At 40.0% G+C, this 22,785-nt stretch overlaps 1 protein-coding gene across 1 annotated transcript; it reads right to left on the bottom strand.

Moving 5' to 3' along the window:
• Positions 1 to 5,019: 5,019 nt before the first annotated feature.
• ASNS (asparagine synthetase (glutamine-hydrolyzing)) lies at positions 5,020 to 19,398 on the bottom strand. The gene is made up of 12 exons (XM_061469293.1): positions 19,259 to 19,398; positions 17,954 to 18,235; positions 15,726 to 15,963; positions 14,302 to 14,487; positions 13,945 to 14,046; positions 11,745 to 11,872; positions 10,844 to 10,970; positions 9,389 to 9,495; positions 8,926 to 9,026; positions 7,125 to 7,206; positions 6,706 to 6,861; positions 5,020 to 5,413 (listed from the first exon to the last, which is right to left on the bottom strand). Exons 2-12 carry the CDS (start codon positions 18,200 to 18,202, stop codon positions 5,204 to 5,206), a joined length of 1,686 nt encoding a protein of 561 aa, XP_061325277.1. The 5' UTR covers positions 18,203 to 18,235; positions 19,259 to 19,398; the 3' UTR covers positions 5,020 to 5,203.
• Positions 19,399 to 22,785: the final 3,387 nt, after the last annotated feature.

The raw sequence follows: 22,785 nt of genomic DNA, 5'->3' as shown, positions 1-22,785 counted from the left end.
ACACAATGCACAGCTTGTACCGAACAGCCACTTCTGAAAAGTGCTACTTATGCACAAAGGAATTTAGGAAATGGTAAAGGATAAGGTTGAATGTTAAGAAAATCTCTGACAAACAGCAGTAGCAACACTAATATTGCTACTAATAATATTTTTCCTATCTAAACCATTTCTTACGCTGCTCTTTCAGAAGCATAGCTGTAATAGAGTTATAAGACCTACCTGTACCAACATATGTCAATCTACTTTTGTTTTCTACATGAAGTAGTTTGTATCGAAAAACACTTAACCAAGCAACAGAAGAACACCTTTAATCACAGACATTCAGTTTTGGCACACAGAAATGCCTTTTATTTTCCCTGTTATAATACTCAGAAAACAATAGGCACGTTGTAATTCTGTGTACCAAAACATTAAAATTGAAGCAATACCCTCTGCAAGCAAGTCTTGCTTGGAGAAGATACACATCAATTACTGGAGGAACATACAGTGTGGCTACACGAAGACTGTATTTAAAAAATGTTTATAATTCAGCAAATTTAAGGCAGTGAATGTTTCTAATTCACCAAAGACACCATAGCTGGTTTGTGAGATCTGAGCATTTGCAGCTTGGATTCTGGCGGTGCCAACTCAGCCCAGGCAAAGCCTGCACTGGGTGGGCATGAGCATGACCAGCCCATGGCACCAACAAAGCACACCAAAATGGTACACAGGCAGAAGACAGCCCTTCAGAACGCATTCTTGAAACATAAGAATTCTGATGTCTGCAGATGGCAAACTGTTGTTTACGCACAGGGCATCTTCCCCATGCTCCCTTACCAACCCAATTTCAGCTTGAGGAAACAATCAAACCTTCCTGCCCTGCCCTCCCAGGCTGCCAAAGGAATTCCAATTAGTGTCAATTGGGATAATAGCTCTATTTGCATTTTTAAGCTATTATTAGCAAGTTGTCAGTCAGCCCGTAATTTGTATCACTTTGGTATAATGAGTATTAAAATATTTAAAAAGAGAACGTTCCTTTCTACCACCCCCTTCTTTTTTGTGCTAAAATAATAATGGTTTTAATCAAAAGTAATTTGTATTAATATACATTTTGCCCCAGGTGTTAAGAGCAGTCTTCTAGAGCAATGGTGAGAGACGTTAAGTAATTCAGTTTATTAATGTAGGCAACTATTTCTGCCCTCAATAGTAGCAGATATGGAGGCTGCTTCTGCAACCAGATCATTCTTACTCTCCTCTTGGCCTCTGTGAGACGATTATGGTGTAGGAATTGAGGTAATTACAATAATTTTACATACCTGGAATTATAATTCTCTAAGGGACTAAATTGGGCCAAATTACTCCATCATCTATTCAGTGAAAATTCCTCATTTAAGCACTCTGTAACACACACACAAAGTCCAGAAGGCCTCTCTCCAGTGTGAGCCTAGAGCAGGTGAAAGGCTGTGCTTGCCAAGGTGGACATTGCTATTATGCCACTGACGGTCAGTGGGGGATGTTGCTTCCTGACAGTCTAGGTGCTCAGGTATACACAGTCTGCTCCTCTTCGCCATCAGCACACAGGGCTCGTAAAACAACCGGACTATCCAGTTGCATAATTTTGCCAAATTTCTATGATGTACTTCATTTCATAATGCATGTATATATGTATTTTTAAGAATAATTCTTTCGAGAAACAAGAAGAGGTATGACCCTGAATCTTCCTGATGTGTATCTGTAAAATTCCTCAGTAAGACTCAGTGTTCTCTCTTTTTGAGTATCTGAAATCCTGTGATCCACATGTTAACCGTGACGAAAATAGAAAAAAAACCCAAACCCTTAACATCTTCAGAGGTAAAGTTAACATCCCTCATTCCACAGCCCAGTATTATCTTCCATTTTCCTTAGAACTGGCATTTTATATCTGTTCTAACTGAACTTTCTGATTTCTAATATCATAACTGTTTTTTAATTACTTTCAAACTGCATACTGAACACCTTCAATACTTCAGCTCTTAGCTGCCCTCTCACCTGCAGCACCAGCATGAGAAGCTCTGCACTGTTCTCTTTCGAGCAGAACCAATTAAACAATATTTTTTCTGCTTGGCTTTATCCCTTCTCTAATCTAGCACTTATTAAATTCCCTTCCACAAAGCTCAAACACAAATACCAGTGACAAGTGTGTGTGAAGGAACCGGCTAAACACAGGAGAGAGGGTGCCTTCCTTGGGAATGAGGAGCTCGGTTGTGCAGACCCGCTAACAGCGGCTGCCATCTGCTGGCTAGGAAAAAAAATATATTGAAAAGTCATGCCTTGAAGCAACCTCTCGATTCGAATTTAAACTTTTACATGCTTCTTTTGGTCCACTAGAGGAAACATGTCTGACTGTTGGCTTCCTTGGACCAGCACAAGGGGGAAAGCAGTGAGGCTGCAGAGCCGAGCCATCTGACCTGCTTGCGTGGGAGAAATCCCAATGTTGTGTGGGCTCTAAGGTACTGTCAATGTCCTTTGTGCAGCTCATAGACACTTCAAAGATACAGTGCAGGAAAAACTAGCTGCCCATCTAATTTTCTCCTGCTGGAAGAGTTTCTTGGCAACTAACAGATGGAAAGTGGAAGAGAGGACTGGGTGAAAAACCACAAACAGATCTTGGAAAGCAGCAGGCACCAACATTTATGTGTCTCCTCCCCAGCTATTACCCCACCAAAAAAAACATCCTCCACACAAACCACTTATTTCCTTTGTCTTCTCTCCTTTCTCAAGCTTTGTAAATAAAAAATTACTCACTTAAGTTTATTTTAATTAATTCTATATTTAAGTAAATAAAAATGTTGTGCATTGCCTGCACTGAAAGCAAGGCTCATTTAAAAGTTTCTAAGACTTTCCAAATCACAGCCTTTGTATCAACTATAATGTCTATGTAGATATGCAAATATCTCATATGTAAATAGAAAACTACAGCCCCTGAAATTCCAAATGAGGAACACATGAGTGACAGGCATGGCGCAAGTGGTAAATGTGCTTTGGCTATCCCTAGGAAAGTCACTGAAGAACACACAGCTTACCTTGCTACGTAAGTAAACATCCTCTCACATACTTCAGCCCCTCTCTCCTTTCAATAGCCAGCTCAAACATTGGCTTACCTTGTATTAAATCTTCCTTCAACAACTTACCTCTCATTTATTAATGGAATCAGACATTAGATCTGTGTCAGAACAAAAGACCCCTCAAGATCCTCAGTGTAACTGTTTTATATTCTACTTCTAACCACAATTTACCATATTTTACCTCAGTTCTGAGGAGAGAAAAGCAACAACCTTGACTGATACTAACTCTGAATCTGAATAAAACTATAGCAGTCATTGAGGAATTAGATTTACGCCTTTAACAAGGTAGCAAACACTGTAGTTTTCCTCTGCACACCAGTAAAAAGCTAAAATAACTAGGGTTACCAGTCTAGCATCAAACCTCACCATGTAAATGCCCAATATATAAGGAATTAAAAAAATTAAGGTAGATTTCCTTGAACACCTGACAATGTTGCAGCAGAAAGCACATTTGAGTAATGACCTTAAAATGTGTTGAGCTTATTTTTACTTCAGGCAAATGTTATTTTCTTAACATCTCAGCCTTGGGAAATTTACAGTGAGTAGTAAATCCTATCTTTACACATCAGTACCTAATCAACACGCTCTGTACTCTTCTCCTAAGTCAAAATATACTTCACTGCTTCAAAGAAATCCAGAAAGACAGCCACATGGACCTTATGTAAAGAAGGCTGTAGGAACACACCTTACTCATCTTATATTCATAACTAAATAGTATGTGTAAGTTTATGTCAAAATATGGCCACTACTGGCCATAGCTGGAGTGCTCATGGGCTCTATGGTACCACTAAGAGGTTCAGTAAGGTTTCTGGAAGGGAGATTCAAATGCAGGATTAGGGAGGAGTATTAAGTAGACAGTCTTATTTTATGAAGATTTTAAACCAGAATTTTTATAATCTTTGAAATAACAATTTGGTTTGGTTTCTCATTCAAGAGGGACACTAAACTACACTCGTATTCATAAACAGCATAATAGTAATCAAGTCAATCTGCAGTACATAAGCATATTTCTTGACAAAGCTTATGTTTAATTTACCTTTAAAAAAAAGCAGCTCCCATGCCTAAGTAGTCAATAAAAAGTTGTCCTGGGTAAAAAGTCACGTGTTGTTCAGTAGGGTATTAGAAGTTCTTGTGGTTTCTGAAGAAAACTTTTTTTTTCCATTTTTCCAAGCAAGATGTCCGATCCCATTGTCTTCAGTGATGCTTTGTCTGACCAGAATCTATGGTTAACGAGGTTGGTTCACCACACATTTGGTCCCATGCAGTTGAGCAGAAACACAATCTACCTTTCATCTCATAGGTGGAAAAACAATTACAGTAAGTGAAAAAATTCTTAAAATACTTAGTCATGTAACTTCCATCAGATTGACACAAATCACTCCATTAACATTCGATTTTTAATAATAAATAAATTTAAGAATTGAAACCCTTGAGTTAGAAACAAAGGCTGCTCTTCTCTTTGGTAACAGTCACAATATCTTTAGACTGCTGACATATTTAAAAGATTCAAACCAACCAACTGGTAGCTTTACAATAACAAATTCAATTCCCATTAGTTTAATTGAGTAACGCCCAGCACCACCACTATGATAAATACTAGTAAGCATCTCTGCATAGCTATGAATATTTAAATACCTTTTGAAAACCAGATCAAGGTTCTCAGGAATGCTTAGAAAGACATTCAGAATAGAGTAATATAGACAGACTACTCAAATCCCACAGCCAGGAACACCACACCAATCACTAAATTGTCAAATTCCCCTTGGCTCAGAGGGCCAGCAACACTTACTCTTATTCAAGTCCTCAAACCAGAGTTCACATTAGTATATATTAAATGACTGCAAGGCAAACTAATACAATCAAGGTCACATAAGGAACATAGCTGCCAAATAAGGTAGCTCCTTGTAATAAAGCTTTTTTCCCACGAATGACAAAGTTTTGGTACAGCAGGGTGAATTTTAATAGTACACTAACCACAGAAAGCTCTTATCTCCAACAGCATTGTCAAAATGCATCTTAAAGACCATTTAAGCTTTAGGTTTGCATTGTTTGCTTGTTTTTAAAGCAGAGTGCATGCAAATTGCTCGCAGCACTTCTGTTTGGGGGCTTGTTTTAACAGCCTACTCTTGAGTAGCTGACTTGTAATGTTTCAATGTGCGAGCAGAAGGATCAGTAGCTTTAACCCATCTTGGCATCCAGTAGTGGGGCAGCCAGTTGCTTTGCCCTGGGTAGTGCTTTTCAAAGATCTGCCGGTAGTAATAACTTTCTTTTGTTTTTGGAGGATTGAAAGGATATTTCTCCACTGCCTTTTCCAGCAGAAGGTCATCAACCTGTAGACATCAGCAAAACTCCAGTTAAGCTGCAAATACATTTAACTCTTTACAAGTCAATTTGCTGCAAGATAAAAGACATACAAGGATTCACCAACTGAATGCCCAAAGATTTAAAAAAAAAAAAAAAAAAAAAAAAGTAAACTCTGTTCTAGAAGCAGAGGCTTCTGACAGATAAATCTCTGTCTCTCTTGATCTTTATGAATACATAACTGTATTTCCATTTCTGTTTGGGTTACATTCACCTTTGTTAGTAAGCTCACAAGAACTTCCTTCCTATCCTTCTCTTTGCTGTGAATCAACGAGAACAGTCTGTTTGCCATGTAAGTGGCTACTTGGGAGGTTTTTTTCAGCTCACAGAGAGCTGTTGACTATGCTTTTATAACCAAGCTCTTAGCAACAAAAGACCTGGGACAAAGAGACAAAGACATCTGCAGATGCTAAGCTGACAAAGAAAGAGAGAATGAAAAGTTACACCAATTGAGGTAATTTCTAAAGCAGCTTCAACTGCCAACATGTTGACCAACTCCTCACAGCCATGAAATAAATTTGCCCCAATACTCCAATGCAGGCTCAGTGCAGGCAGCACAACACTGTGGCCCAACTACTTTCTTGGATACAGAGAAAGAAAAAGGGAAATAAGCACTTGGTGATAGGACAACAAGCACTCATCTACAGGCTCGACTACACATATTTTTATGTAACAGTGCTCTGGTGTAAACTGGGTGTTATTCCCTCCTGGACGATTAAACTGCCTCTGTACATCAGAGATGATTATCTGTTGTCCAAAGTCAAAATACTGTAGGTCTTTACTGGTTAGCAATGCAAGCAGAGGCTTTAAAAAGCAAAAGGGCTTAGGCAGGCATGGCTTGGAAAAATAAATGAAGTAAACAAGCAAGGACATTATAAAATCATTATGCTGTTACTCAGCAGAGTAAGTTCATGTAAGTGCTTTCAGCTGAAGCAACTGCTTTGTGTGTAGCCCAGAAATTGTGTTTGCCAATACAATCTAATTTGCAACCCAGATGCTTAAATGCTGTTCATTTCCTTACACAGTCATTTCTGTCAGGCTCTAACATTTCTTTCTATCTAGGATTTCAAATGCCTTTAACCAGAAGACCATTAGAAGACAGAAGACCGCTCATTAAAGTTTACCTTGCTGCTCTACCACGAAGCTCAAGTTTCTATCATACCCAGATTTATTTTCCTAACTAAGCATGTGAACTGCCTCCCTTTGGCAGCCATATCTAATACACCTAAATGTGAAAGACAAAAAACCCGTAGTATTGTACCTGTTGATCAATATAGTCCTGAAGAATAGAAAACCAGGATTTCTTTACTGATGCTATACCATCACTGAAAGCTTCTTTGGGTCTCCAGAGTATTTCTTTGGGAAGCAAGTTGGAATCTTCAAAGGCCTGTCTTAGAAGGTACTTTTCAATTCCATTCTGTTTGCAGAAAAATAAACAATGTTGTGAGTCTTACCAATGGCAGTATAAACATTTGGCTTTAAACACAGAAGAAACAGTTTTCTTTCAGAAGGTCTGGTCAGAAAAGGGTTTCAGTAGTCCAACAATCCAGCAAAATATTTAAAAGTATACTTAACTTTGGATAGAGAACATAACCACTGAATTCAGCAATTTGGTCATGCTTTGAATACAAACCAGTGAACATATAAGATCGCACTGGGTCCAACCCTAGTTTTACATACCTTTGGGATTCGCAGTTCTGCTGGTAGAGATAAATAATAAGAAGTAAACCGGTGATCCAAAAATGGGACTCTCAGTTCAAGACTAAACAGGGAAAATAAACACAAAAAGACACTGAATTAAACCAACAAGCCATATACTTACAGAATTCTTTACTGTTAAGCATTCCCTGTACTCCATATAAACAAGCTTTTCTGCTTTTACTTTGAAGAAATTTCACTTGCATATTCATGACTATCTGCATTTAATTCATCAAACTGTAAAGTTAAGATTTAATAGAGATATCAATGATTTATGATGCCATCTGCTGGGCAGCTTCTAGCACAATGAATTTAAAGACTACAGTCCTGCGGGATTTGCAACAAACATTGGACCATGTAAGCAAAAAACCATTGGAAAACAAAAAAAACCTGTTGCCCCCAGAGGACTACCAAGTTGCTCACCCGAGATTTGCAGCTCAGCATTTGTAAAGATGTCACAGAATCAAGCAAAGCTTTTTGCTCTATCATTTTTGAAATCCACATTTGTGTTATCAAGAAACAAACTAAAAGGAGCCGCATGGACACCATTAAGTTATTTATTATTCTGCAGCATTTACACTTTCTCTCCTATACCAGTGGCAGTTATACACGTACAAAGTCTTCTTCCTTATATTCTTACATATATCATGACTTCTAATGATACTGAAGGCAACAGATAGAATTAGAGTAACTGTGTCTTCAGTAAGAAGACCCCCTCTCAGTCAGTGTGTTTCTTCAGGAGACATTAAGCTGCCCAGTTTCAAAGTCAAATAGAGATGTTATGCTGCATACTAGTAATTTCATTGTTTCTGCAGCTTTTCCTCTGCTAAAGAGCTTCAAGTACTTCAGGTAACACCCCCCATGCCAAAAAACCTCAAGAAAAGGCAACTCTCCAAAAAGCAGCCAGAGTGAGATACTAAACAGCCTTGGATATGTGGCCAAATTTTTCAGCCCAAATCAAATTATGAGGCAAACGGCAGGACTACTGCTTGTCCATCTTTTATACAGGAAGAAGAAATGTAAGGAAGTATAAAAAACTGGGCAAGTCATTTTGTGGCAGGATCAATATACCACACAAGTTTTCCAATAGGCAAGTTATCTGCTTTGCCAAAGGTACCGTCTTTTTCTAATTTACAGCCATTTCCCAGCAATACTTATTACGGTCATCTACCAGACTCAATGTACACACTTTCCTCTTTAAGTTCTTTTAATTCTTCATATGTGTGCTGATTATCCAATTCAAGATTCCTCTTCGTCTAAACCTCAGAAAAAAACAAAGTCAAATATGACTTTGCCTTCCCTCCTTAACTCTACATATATATATTTCCAATTCAATGCTTCTATGAAGACTAGTACAATATCAGACAAAAGACATTTCCCGCATCAGCTGGCAACACAGTGGGCCCTATAGTCACAGAAGAATGGATTAAATTTTGTGGTGTGTGGTTTGCTGTTGCTTAAACTCCTTCAGGCTACAAACTGCTCTGCCAAAGTGGGTGGTGTCTCAAGTTATATTAAGATACACAGCTCAAGCACAGTCTGGGGTGCACCCCATTTGCTATTACTACTCTGAAGACCAATGATCATCTTCAATTATTTTAAACTCAGACAGTAGGAATAAAATTATCCTGCACCACAATATTCTGAATCACTTAGTTATTCAAACAGTAACAGCAAGTCAACAATTAACTGTTGTATTTTCCTCAATAGCAACAAAACTTTTATGATCTTCTTAGGCTTTTAAATCACAGAAGTCCTCAGCATCCAAGAGAGTATGTTTTACCCATGTGCTGCAGTAGTTCTGTCCGCACGAAGCACATCAAACAGGTACAGCTCCTTCAGAAGCCTCTCGCTCTCTTCTGCGGCCTCTTCAGGGGATGGTGCCTGTAATCAGACATGCACATAGCACACAGACATAATATAGCTGCACTGAGGAAACCATTACTTGCTGTCCTGTGTTTGAGTTGTTGTGATCACCAAGTGATGTCAGAACTAGCAAAGACTGCATACAAGAAACAGCAGTCTCAAGAATTTTTTTAAAAATTGGGGTATTTGGTTGGTTTTTGGGGGCTTTTGTTTTTTATGTGATTAAATTAAATCCCTTGGACTTTATGCCACCCGAGGAGAAAGTCTCAACAAATATACAGCTGTGACAACTCTCAAGCATCACACCTTGGAATCTCGGAGATTTGTCCACTGAAGGGGACAAGCAGTTCAAGTGATTTCTTCATAGGGAATATATCTACCTTATGGAAATATATATATCCTTGCGTCAGCTCATCTGATCCTTCTCCTGAGAAAATGACCACACTATCTGTTTTCTTCTGTATATATTTGGAGACAAGATACATACCTTAAAAACAAAAAAGTATAAAGTTATCATACATGTAGCTGTATTTTAATGCAATACACAGCAAGCCAAGTTTTAAATTAGCATTTTATAAGTTTTTCTCCTACACTACCTTCTTCTGTGGCAAACAACTGCAATATGCAAAAATAACATCTCATTGTTATTCAAAGCCATGAACAGCCACACTAGGTACTGCAGATACATCTAAACTGTGTACCTACACTTAGCCCTCAAAATATCATAAAGATATGACTGTGATCCTGGAAACACTGGAGGATTCTTATGGGAGCACATAGAGGTGTTATTCTGATTCAGTTTGAAATGAAGCACATACTTAATTCCAGCACAGTCCTGAAGAAACCTTTCCACTTTGGATAAGAAAACTACCAACAAAAGTTGCTCTTTAGCTCTCTGCCACTGTGGGTTGAACTGCAGGAAGCCCTTTTTTTTTTTTTCCCCCCAATAATTATTTATTAATCAGAATTAACGCCTTCTCCTTACTGCATCTTTCCAAAGAACATGCTTTCATAAGACAAGGATCTAAGGAAAAGGATCCAGTTCATACTAAGCAGCAATCACAAAAAAAAGATGACAGCTGAAAAGTTTATTTTTTAAATAAATACTTTCAATATTTCACATTATAAAGTCATAACTTCACGTCCCAGATTCCACACAGGGAACTTGGGTTTTCAAAACTGTGTTGCCTTTTTGGCTTAATTTTTTTGCAATGCTTTAGGAAAACACAAGACTAACTGGGTAAAATGTCAAAGCCTGCACTGCACAGCAGGTCACACTGAATTAGGATTTTTCATTCTATCAGGCTGGCAACCCTTTCCGAGAAGCTGCTGGTGACTTCCTTCATTTCTCAGAATCAAAGATACATTATAAGAAGTCTACCTGGCTTGAGTGAACATGTTACTATAGGGTGACAAGAAATACTTCACTTTACCCTTCCTTGCATAATTTTTATACTAATCATAATTGGTTTGTTATCATAACATTCAGTACCTCAGATAACCTGTACATTTCCCCTCTTCCTTCGGGGAAAACCTAGATCTTAGATCTAATGTTTCTTCTTCACACAACTTCTGTTTTTCATCCCAAAGCTTCAGGAACAGCTCTTGACAATTGTTTTGTACAGTCGGTGACTTTGAAATTACTAACAGTTTTGCCTCAGTGTGGCATCACAGACAAGACTGGGGAGCAGAATACGGGATTTCCAGCCCTCAGGTTCTGAGAATTCTAAAGGATCTAGTAAATGACTACGTGATTTTGCAAAAAATTTTATTTGGACAATATAAAGCAAAGGCTGCTGTTAGGGAAAAAAAAAAAAAAAAGAAAGAAATCTTACCAATGGAAGCTCTTATTGTTGTTATATCATAGGTTTCCAAGGAGAAGATAACGTCCTCTATCGCCTGAATTCCCTCTTCAGAATTAAATATTACTTCATGATGTTCACTGCCTATATGTGCTGCCACCTACTTGCAAAAGATCACAGTAATGTACTGCTTTTCAATTAAAACATTTTTTAAACATACATTGTACTTAAAAACACACACATTGCATGAAAGCACCAGCTCCCTTCTGCCACAATGAGAATTACAGGACACTAGGCCAAGAAAAGATGATACTGTAGCAGCCTCTGACTTGCAGTGGTACATTCACCAGAAGGAACATAGTCTCCCTAATTACAATGTTCAATCACGATTACAACAGCCATCCAGCTGCTTGCCCAAAGCATAACAGCATCTGTAAAGGCTCTAAATACTCCAGATACTTGTCCTGAAGAGAAAAAGCAGCTCAAAAGCCAGGACAGCCTGCATACCCAAAGAGTACCCCAGATGGCAAACAGTTTGTCCAAGGCTCTTAATTCAGTAAACTGATGATTAACTTAAAGCATTTAACATATATACAAATGCCACAGCATAGGAACCACAGCATGGAGATTTACCCTAAAACACAGAGGCAGAATTGAGACAACTCCAAAGCACCATGCTTTTGGTAACAACACAGTGAGAGTCTGTCATGAAAGTCTTCCAAATACAAGAGAAAACAGGTAAAGCTAAACTGTCTCTCTCATTTAACTAAGCAGCAATGTTGTACTAAATGATTTACTGCAAATTGATTTACATCACAGCAATACATAAATATTCAGTGTTACTATTAATACCATAGCATGAAGTTAGCACCATTAATATACACCGTTTAGCACCCAGCAGCTCAGAACAAATGGAAAGCAACACTTACTATACCTTTCTGGCAGCCAGTAAGTCAGGACTGTTTTCCATTCCAATTGCAAAGGTTTGTAATGAATAACTGATGTTGATTTCTTTCATGAGTTTCAGAAGAACAGCTGCAACCAAGCTGGAATCTAAGCCCCCTGCCAACAAACCAAATTATTTTGTTAGGTGTTTGCCTGGTTTTTGCTTCCCCTTGAGGACACTGAATCTAGGTAGTGGAATCTCACGTGTGGGCTTCATTTTTAAGCCATGCGAATCCAAGGTACTTCTTGTACAAGTGCGGTTTAACTCTGCTTAACAAGAGAATTAGACAGCTTTACTGGAACATCTTCAGTAACAGTTGTTAGTACTTTTGGTGTCAGAAGCATCAGTGGAAATCCTTCTTTAAGATACACAGAAAGTATTCTGAAAACACTGTACCACTGCAGAACATGCCTATTCTCAACTCTGCTGTAATGAGATTCATTTCTCTATCCTCTTCCTACCTACACATTTCATGCTTCACTGACAGAACTATGTGATATATTTTTTGGTTTGCTGTTTGAAGAAAGAGGATAAAGTATTAATGTTTAGTGTAAGGATTCTACTCTTTCCCAATCATTTTAAAAGTGAGGTTTGAGTGCCATTATTTTTTTAAACATCAAACTTCACTAGGTTCACTAGTGACATTCTTTTTTTCCCTCCTTTCCCTTCTCGAATAGTGGAGGGATTTGAACAGAAAACAAACAACAAACCCAAGAGATACACAAGCTGCCTAGATGCACTCCAAGACTCCACCTTGTTATTCTCTTGAGGTAGTTCTGCTAATCCTTGACTAGTTCTACTTGCTGTTTCCCTTTGAAATACTGAGCAAAACAGTACCTGATCTCCCACACCTGCCTGCAGTTCTAACAAGCATAAGACAAAATCCTCTTCTCTCTGTTTCCTACAGTCTGCATGTGGTTTTTCAGCTGAGTGCATTAGCATCCATTCCCACCCTGATCCCTTCTGTGGACATGACACCTTGCAAATAAAATGTAGAAATTACATGCAGAGTCTGAGAAAAGTGGAACACAGAAATAAAACTGAGTGCTTAGGATGTGGAAATCAGGGAAATCAAAACCTGAGTTTCCACTGCAAAGTTGCAGAACTTCCTGTGTGATTGGAAACAAAAGCATTTTCCAGCTGTGATGCTCCAAGCATAGCCACAATTGTGAAGCACTGAGATACTCTGGTATTATACTAGCAATGGCACTTAGTTTTGCTATTAATACATTCTGCATGTGCATCTGAGGAGCTGCTGACTGCCTTCTAATTTGATATGTGAAATTTGGGGTTTGAACAGGCTTTTTACTGAGGCTGGGATCTTTAAACTCCATGTATCTCCCCATTTCATTTATCTCCATCCTACTTTTTCTGATGCCACAGTAAGGAAATGGTCCAACCGTGTCTCCTAGGCAGTTCTCTCGCATTCAAATGCACATGTAATAGGGTTAATTACATATGAGTGCAATTACTGATGTTCAGTGAATGCATCAACAGCATTTCAGAACTCTAACCACAAGTACAAAGTGCTACAAAACTAAATAAGATGTGAATCTCAAGGCTACAAAGGCTTTATCTCTAAAAGTACCTCTGTAACACTGAACCACCAGATCACATCACAGATGACCTAAGTCAGTGAACAACTTCCTGTACCTCACCTGAAAAAGAATGTAGCAATCAATTTTGGTCCAGATGTCCCCTGTAATTTGGTAAATCAAGGGCAGTCTAGGATGGAGGCTAAATCAAAGAAGGTGACAAGTAAGAACTTCATTTCCTCCTACTATCTGAAACATGCCAAAGACTTTTTCCTATGCTCAACCCATGCAAAGTGAATGCAATTACATTTTCTTTTTAGACATTGACCTAAAGCATGAATCTCGTATATTTACGTGTACACAGGGTTATTTTTCAATATAGTTTTTTCATCCTAATTAAAAATAGTCATGTCTCCACAAACCAACATTCCACACCAGAGTATGGCTTTAAAATTGTAAGATTTTCAAGGTATCTGTAAACTGGAAAACTTTATTAGAAACTAAAGTTCTCTGTTATCTGCTCTATGAAGCAAATGAAGATTTATATCACTCTGGGTACATCACAGCAGAACAACCAGTATACTTTTGTCTGACTAACAGAGGTGGGTGAAAAACAGTCAAGATAAAGAATCAATGCGATTCTTGCTACTTACCTGACAGAAGACAACCAATCCTTCTGTGAGCCATCAAACGTTTTCTAACAGCATTTTCAAACAGAATACGGATGTTGCTCTTCACGGTTTCAACATCAAAGCCTATCCAGAACAGAAAAGGAAAAGAAATCCAAGAAGCACCACTTAGACTTTGATAGATCATGCTGTTAGGAAACAAAGATATTTGTCTAAATTTTCCTTTGATAATGAGGGCATGCAAGTTCATCTTTGTACATGAGCGTCTACAAAAACAATTCTTAAGTCCTTACATTATAAAGGTTCTTCCAGTTGGCACTTTTTTAAACCACTCAAATTCTTTTTAAATCAGAAGCAGCAGGAAATACTTTGGTGTACTACCTGAAGGCAGAGTTTCCACTGTATCGCATGCAACATGGAGTGGTTCATCTTTATAGCTATGAAATTTTACTAATTCCACTGATGCAACTTTGCCAGAGGGCTTTAAATCCAACACTTCATAATGACCGGGGAGAAATGGTTCCACTTTAGAACATAAGGATGATGAATGCTTCAAGTTGATAAGTCCTACAGATAAAATGGGGGGGGGGGGGGGGAAGGTCAGTTTTTACCTGATTAGTTACAACTCACACAACAGCATCTGTACTAAACCAATACACAAATATTTGTTCCAGATCTTAAATTTGGTATTTAAAAAAAAAATAAATCATTTGAGTTGGAGTCTGTTCTGGCTAGCGCATGACTCTGCGGCTGACCGGTTACACACACAGATCTGAGCCATCTTAAGCTGAGGCAGACAACAGCAATGGGAAGCCAACAAGTAGCAATTTATATCCCTGTGAGCATTAAGAGCAGCACTTTCTTGACATGATGTCCAGGTCAAAATGTAACAGGCTTATGAGAATTCAAATGACAATTAACAACTGATTTTGTGTTTAAAATTAGGTGTAGTCAAGCTAACAAGGGAGTTGTAATAAAACTACATCACTGAAGTGACTGCTTAATTGACAGTGATTTAGTGATTTCATAACTCACCAGTTCCAGACTGTACTGTAGTATGTAGTACTACTATTAAAGGAGTCAAGCTACATTAGAGTCCAATAATAAAACTGATACACAGTAAACAGGAAGGACACAAGTAATTAAAGTCAATTTTAGCCAAAGTGCATTTTAGGCAATAAAATCCCTTTTGGCACTGTTCAGAATTGTTCATGCAAGTGTCAAGACTGGAGATAACTACTTTAAAAAACATTTGTCATTTTGAAGGAAAAAAAATCATCATCAAATAAAGTAAGTGTCACCAAAAAATTACCCAATGCTGCAGGAAATTTCAGTAGGGTTTTAAAATTCCTGGCTTTTACAGGTTAGCAGCTCGTGCAGCACTATTTCCCAGTTCACCACAGAACACCAGAACCAAATTCTGATGTAATTTATCATAGCATAAATCTAGCCTAACTCTGTAGGCTACATTTAACTTCAGGGTAACAAAACATCTTGGGCTCAATACTTCTATGATTCTAGAACAAAAAGAATTACCAAATTAAATAAGCAAGTTATTTTAGAGATATTAAGGACAATTACACATCTTAGAGGTTTACTATCTGTGGGTTTTGTTCTAACAATATGTAGCCCTTAGACTTCTAAATATAGTTCATTTATTACTGAAAGACTTCTAAATATAGTTCATTTATTACTGAACTTACAGTTCACTTTCTTGTCACACTTAGAAGAAAAGCCTAACAAAGTAGTTTGTCTCTGACAACAATATCTAAGTTTATTTAGGCACTAAACACAACTGGTCTTACCTTTTGCCTCAGAACAGACACCCAAAAATCCATCATCAGTCAGCACCTTAAACAGTGGTCTGACTCCATAGGTATCCCTCGCCAGAAACACCTTTCTATTTGCAGTGTCCAGAAGGATGAAAGCAAATACACCATCTAGCATGGATGCTGTTTGTTCTATTCCTCCTCGGTTGTAAAGATGAAGGATAACCTCGCCATCCACTAATGTTTGATATTCAAATCCAAACTGCTTCTGTAACTAAAAAAAAATAGAAAGAAAACATAAGAATTTGCAAACACTGACCGCTTATTAATTGGGAAAAAACCCCAACGCCATTCATGTAATTGTTTAGTAAGAAAAAATATTTTTCTTTTGTAAAATCACAGTTCAAAACTTACATAAACATTTTTGCCAAAGAAGGCAATTATACTTCTGTGTTAAAAATATTACCCAGATCATGTCTCAGACAATGTAAATTGACTCTGTGGTCTTAAGCAATTCACATTATGGCATGTTTTAAGGGATACATTTCTATCTGAGGATGTCAAACCGCAACCCATGACCCTGATCTTCAGAAGCACTAGGCTCCCCATCTCCCACAGACAAATGGCAGACACAGGTAGTCTCTGCTTCTAAAAACCCAACTCAAAACAGGACCATCAAAGACATCATTTATTATAGTCTGAAATCACTCAGTGGTACTTTCTTATCAGATAATAACATTTACAGAAGCCCTCCCCTGCTCCAAAACACAGACAGTGGTAACACCTCTGCAGCAGAGTAGTTAAAAAATAAAGTCACTGCAATTCCTCAGGGATTTTTTTTGTTTTTTTTTTTATGAACCATTTCCTTCTGCCTGATCTTCCTCCATTCCTCAAACTAACCTTTTCACTCTGCCTATGCAGATGGAGTGGGGGAGGAAGAAATTAGCTGTCGGACTCAAGCCAGACCAAATATTCTTCATTTTCTTGTGGTGCTACTTAAAGTCCTTTCATTATCTACCAGACAGGGGGAAAGAGGGTTTTAGGAAAACACTAACAAGCCAAGAAACTCCAGAGAACCAATGCTCTGCATTTTGAGTTCTTCAGTTCTAATTGTTGTTTATGGGGCAAAGTGTTGGATCAAATTGAGTCAATATTAATATAACTAAGTAATTTCCCTCAACAAATGCCTGTTTCACCAAAGATCCTTTCCTAGGTAGTTTTCAGCCACAAGGCTGAAAGAAAAATCTCTTTATACTCCCATATAAAGAGCATACACTATGTGATGAGAACAACTGAACAAACTCCTAAAGATGGCAAAGGGAGATTTGCACAATGCAAGTCCCCTTACGATTGCGTGCAGTACGACTGACAGTAATTCTTACAGGGTTCAACAGCAGAAAGACCACAATGCAAAACACACCAAGTATTACAGACTGCTGGTACAATGCATTTCACGTGTACCTCAGGGCAAAGTTTATCTCACCTTTCAAACAGATACTTGAAGATGGGGGAAAAAATTATCTCCTGCCTATTCAAATTCCCAGTGACGTTACTGATGTCACTGACATTGCCTGCCTCCAACTTCAAAACTGTAATAAGTACTAAGACATCTCAGATTATTCCTATATTTCTGATACTACCACGCTCAGTAATGATTAACTTTAAGCATTCAGTTTCAGCATGAGTCAGAAACAGTCACGACTGTAAGCTGCTTTATACACCAAATTTGGATGACCTGAATCACTTCCCTTTACAAGTAACATAGGGGGCACGGATGGCTCAGCACAGGGACTAAGGCACACAAAGCGATGTTCAGCTGCAGCATCACACCCACCAGGGACATTCAGGTACTTTAGGAAGTTAAGTACAGAGCTGCTGCTTGTTTTGCACCCAAGGGACTGACCTAGGTGGCTCTTAAAAGTGCCACACATCTGCAGACACCTAAGGACTTTGGTGGCATAATGGAAACATCTGCCTTGTGCTTGCTGTTTTACTTAAATACCTAAGCATGCATGCTACACATATATTAAAGTGACATATTCCATCTGAATTGATAGGCAGAAAATAAAAATGTAACACTCAAAAGCTTGAACAACCCAAAAGAAATTAAGAGCAAGACAGCCTAGAAGCATGTGATTATAAAGACAGAAGGGGAGAAAAGAGGCTTGGAATTTCCCTTCCCAAGAGATAAAGAAGAATGTATCTTTATTTTAAACTCAGCATACCTGAGGATACAAATACTTATTGATCCCTGCAACATTTACCTGTTTGAAATTATATATTTCTCCATTGTAACACAGCCACAGGTATGGGAATTTCTTCACCCGAATAGGCTGCATACCATACAGCTGATCAACAACCGCAAGGCGGTGGAAACCAAAACAACAGTTGGTGAATCCATTGACGTTCTCAAAACGAAATGCATCAGGACCTCTGTGTGCTATCTTCATGGCACTTAGACACTGGACAGAAAGGCATTCATCACTCCCAAACAGGGCCCAGATACCGCACATTGTGAGGCTGTGTATCTATCTGAAGTGGAGAACCTGTCCCACAAAGACATTATAAGCAAGTGCTGACATGTAGAAAACACAATCAACAAACACAGAGTATTAATCTCTTAAATGTCAGAAGGACCGATGAAGCAAACAGCAAACTTTGCTAACACGAGGTAAAACCTGCTTTGCACAGACTATGATAAGCAAACTGGCCACCAAGAAATTAGGCTTAAGTTTACCTTTAGGTACACCACGGTTGTCTATGATTTTTTTTATAGAGCACAAACAGAACAATTCATTACAAATCATGGGCATTGGTTATCATCTGGGGAAGTATCATTTCAGCAGAAACGCTGACAGTCCTTTCAGTCTGTGGCCTTTCAACACATAAAGAGGACTTATAAGAAAGATTAAGAGAGGCTTTTTACTAAGTCCTGCAGCAACAGGACAAGGGGCAATAGTTTCAAACTGAAAGAGGGTAGGTTTAGGCTGGACTTCCCTAGCACCATGGGTAGCCCAGATAACAAAGCTGTGGAAGGAGCAATGCTGGTGCAGTGCCAGGCTCCCTCCCCTAGGCATGCCTTTTGCAGCCCCAGTGTCCCTGGAGCTGGAGGCTTTGTGGCTCTCTGAATCCGAACCCTAACCCTAACCTGACTGCCATCATGCAGCTGAGGTCCCCAGCACCACCACTTGGCTGCAGGTTCCTAGAAGCAGCCCGCCTCTGGGACTGCAAAAGGCACGTGGAACTGGGCTTTCCCACCAGCTGTGGCGGGTCCCCCGTGCCCCACGCTCCCCGCGGCTCTCTAACACCCGGGAGGACGTCCCCTCCGCCTCCACGCGGCTGCAGCACACCGCGGGCCCTCAGCCCATCGCCCACCCACCGGGGTAGGCGCCGGGGCGAGGGCACCGGGAGGAGCGCGGAAAGACCGGGGACTGCGGCCGCTCCCCACGAAAGCCGCCTGCGCGGCTGCGCTCGGCCCATGACCCTGTTGGGCTCCCTCGGCCAGCCCTGCGCGGCGCGGAGCGGCACGGCACGTAACCCTGAAGCTGCCTCCTGCTCTAGCGCCTTACCCCGTCCCAGCCGCCAGCGCAGGAAGAGCCCCGGTCCTGCCCGCGGCGGGTGATGAAGAAGGCAGCTCCCGGCCGTGCGGGCTCCTCCCCCCACGACGCCTGCTGCTGTTGAAACCCGCCGCGAAGTTTCATCATGCACCGCCCCGCGGGGCTGCGGCCTGGTGTTGCAGGGAGGGACGGGGAGGCCAGGTGGGGCCCGGCCCGCAGCCTGCCGGTACCGCACGGCAGGGCAAGAGCTAGCTCGCAGGCCGGAGATTCCGCGGTCTGCCACCTCCCCTGGGCCGCTGCGGGGAAGGCGTGCACCGCTGGGCATTGCTGGGTTTAGGAGCGCGGCTTGCGGCCGTCAGGAATCCTGTCCCTGCAAACCTGCCCCGAGTCGTACCTTGTATAAAGAGCTCTGACCACCTGCATGTGGTGCTTTATTTGGTTTGGGAGAGAGAGCGCTTGCAAAGCTGACACCTTTGGAAGCATTTACTGAGGAGCTGGGATTTTGCTGTGCAACCCTCAGCTTTGAAAAACAGACGTTCTGGGTAAAAGGGATATTGATGCTTGCCTGAGCTTCATTGTTGGGCAGGTTTGCCTTTTTGCCTTTGAGGATGCTAAAGTAAATGAAACTAAGACTAGGGTGTGAAGTGCTAAATATAAACCTTAATTCTCCACATGTACTTAAGGCGGGCCATTAGTTGTAATTTGCATAGCTTTAGTGGACTTAGTGTAAAACCACAGTGCTATGCATAAAGTTCTTCAGGCTATGCAGACCATCAAATATAAGTGGTCTGTGTGTACAATTTTAAAAGGACCTGTGAGAAGCTGTTAAAAGGGTATCTTTTAGGCTTTAGAAAGAAGAATGTCCAGAGGAATCCTGTGAATGAGAAGTAGACTCCAGTGGTGATCAGGAATAGTTATAAGAGGTTTCTGTTGAGCACAGCTGCACCTGAACACAGGACTGGCCTTGGCCTTGGCAAGGCTTTGGGAAGCCTGCAGATGCCATGTGTACGGTTCCCAGAGCAGTGCACCACTTGGACGAGCAGAGTGAAAATGCACACTTTGGTTCACTAGGTCACTGCTCGCAGAGGAGTAGTGCTTGTGCTTGTATGGGATTTATTTTCCAAATATCTAAATATCACAAACTGAATTTTGAAAAACTACAAGAAATGGTTGTATTCTATTGTTAACATTAACATCGTATTAATCTAGGTTGGTTTTGGGTTTGACACTGTTTTGCGATTTTTTTTTTGAGGTCAGAAACTTTTGTAAACAGTATTTCTTTACATTTTTGCTTTCCTCCACACAGAGAAAAGATTTTTGGACAAGTCTGCATAGGCTTAAGTTATTGTCTGGATGTTTTCATTTTATGAGCAATTCCAGGTTCATAACTAGCTCTCATATAGTGCTTTATGATAGTAAGTCAGAAATTGTTTGGTAAAATCTTTTTATGGGGAAACTGAAGCAGGGAATTTGCAAAGCAACTTGCAGGAATTGACCCAGTAAGGCTGGGCAAGCACAACCAGGGCAGAGTGAAACCTCTTAAGTCCTCAGTAATGTCCACATCCTTAGCACACACTGGGCAAGAGCCACATGGTTATCCTCCCTTTACTACCACTTTTAAAAACTGGGGATAAGTGTTGCATTTTACTATGTCTTGCATGTTTAATCTGCTATTTTAATGGAGTTGATGGTGTTATATGTGGGACTAATGGCAGGAATACCATACGCAACCTGCTTTAAACACTGTAATGTTGCTGTTGGGTAGTCACAATAGTGCAGATAATAACTGTTCTAGCCCTGTCCTTTTCTAGCCTTTTCTAGTCCTTTTACATTAAGTGTCATTCTTCAATATCCAGTCTTTCAGCATATCTACAGACAGCCCTAGATGTAATTACACTCCACTCTTGCAGCTTTGTTCTTCTCAGTCACATCTTCCCTCTCAGTTTTCTCCTTCCTGCAGACATTACCATGTGTAATTTCTCCAAAGCATTTCCTTCTCCACTATACTCCTTTAAAGCTGATTTTTAATTCCATTTTTGTTGAGAGGAATTTAAGTTGATGCTAGCTGGGTTGAGAGAATAGGTTTGAACGTAAATATTGGGTGCCATGAGTAGCTAAGAGGCTTTCTACTTTGCTGGATTATCTATTAAGTAGAGTAACCATCTGGCCACAGGCTAATACCATTTAAGAATGGCTGAAAACCATTATAAGAAAGTTCCTGACTGGTTAATGAAGAAGTACTTGGATTAGTTTTGTTTCTAATCAGCTGAAATCAGGCTAAGAGGTTTCTGTAAAGACAGCAGGTAAATGAGTAAATGAAAGGTCAGAGTGAACAGGTAAAGGAGTACAATGTGGAATGAGCTGTTGCAGCTTCATGACTGTTACACTAAGCTAATCACTGTCAGCTCAACTCTCAGTGGAGCATTGCCTGTACCTGAAGCTGGTGCTCATTGTTTTTCCCACTAAAGATGAATACTTTTGCTGCATCCATTGGGTGTGGTGCATAAGCATGCCTGGAAGACTGGAAATGTGTGAGTTCTGTAAGATACATGAAATGTGTTTGCTGTGACATAGGTGACTTTTGCACAAGGCAATTGCTAGTGAGTAGCAATGGAACACAGGCATTCTGCACCGTGCCAGACCATCTACATAGTCAAAGACCATTAAAGATGATTCATCACTGACAGTTTGAGGGATATTGAGGATAATGCTGAAATACTTTGTGTTTTTGAAAAATTGGAGATTTGGGCTTTGGGAAGGGGAAAGATGTATCTTGCCTACAGTCTCATGAGTGTAATCACACACTCTCCCTTTGCATCCCATAGCCATTTTTAATTTGGGCCAACTACTCTCCATCTAGCTTTGAACACATGCTGAATTGCAACAGCAGTACTTCTCCAATCCTAATGTGTAGTAATGGCATCATGGGATAGGCAACGAAAATTTTCCACATGCTTCAAATGGTCCTTTTCTGAGCCTCAGTGACTGAATGTTTATGATGTAAGCTGGGCATAGATCACCAAGAATCCTGTATTTTCCAGCTTGATTTTTTTAACTTGATGTATTTGAGCCACAACATTTTGCCACACATTGTCACAGGCCCAACTGAATGGCATGTGCTACTCCTGATTTGTGTTTGTCAGCATCTACAAATTACTTTGGTGTTGAAGTACTTTATGCATTTACATATTCTGTTCCTGAATGCGCACTAATAAGAATTTAATGCCATTCTTGGGGCAGGGAGTCAATGTACAGTTTCACTTCCACCAGGAAAGAGTGGCTTTAGACAGACATTGCTCCACACTTCAGCACTGCAGCGGTAACAGAAAAGATGTGGCAAATGGTGAACACTCTTTCTGGGAACAGCCTAGTGTATCTTCTAAGACAGGGAGTGACCCTGAAAGCAGTTGTTTCTCCTAATGGACCCACACAGAAACACCCATGTACCGTGGTGGCATTGGCAGCTGTGGGCAGGACTCTGGGGAAGGTGGAGGTCAGTTTCTACTCCCCAGTCACATGGGTTGACATAAATGACGTTA

This window comes from Pezoporus flaviventris, unplaced genomic scaffold, assembly GCF_033815535.1.
Source record: "Pezoporus flaviventris isolate CSIRO_AGI_PZ_B2104156 unplaced genomic scaffold, CSIRO_AGI_Pfla_v1 ptg000055l, whole genome shotgun sequence".
Taxonomy (NCBI): domain Eukaryota; kingdom Metazoa; phylum Chordata; class Aves; order Psittaciformes; family Psittacidae; genus Pezoporus; species Pezoporus flaviventris.
Note: the sequence above shows the minus strand (reverse complement) of the source record. Positions and strands in the feature narration are given on the sequence as shown.

Coding starts and splice junctions, on each gene's coding strand:
- ASNS (XM_061469293.1), bottom strand. CDS start 18,202: ATGTGCGGTATCTGGGCCCTGTTTGGGAGTGATGAATGCCTTTCTGTC. Junction 6,862..7,124: donor CAGAACTGCGAATCCCAAAG/GTATGTAAAACT, acceptor TTCTGCAAACAG/AATGGAATTGAAAAGTACCT. Junction 5,414..6,705: donor AGGACTATATTGATCAACAG/GTACAATACTAC, acceptor TGATGTCTACAG/GTTGATGACCTTCTGCTGGA.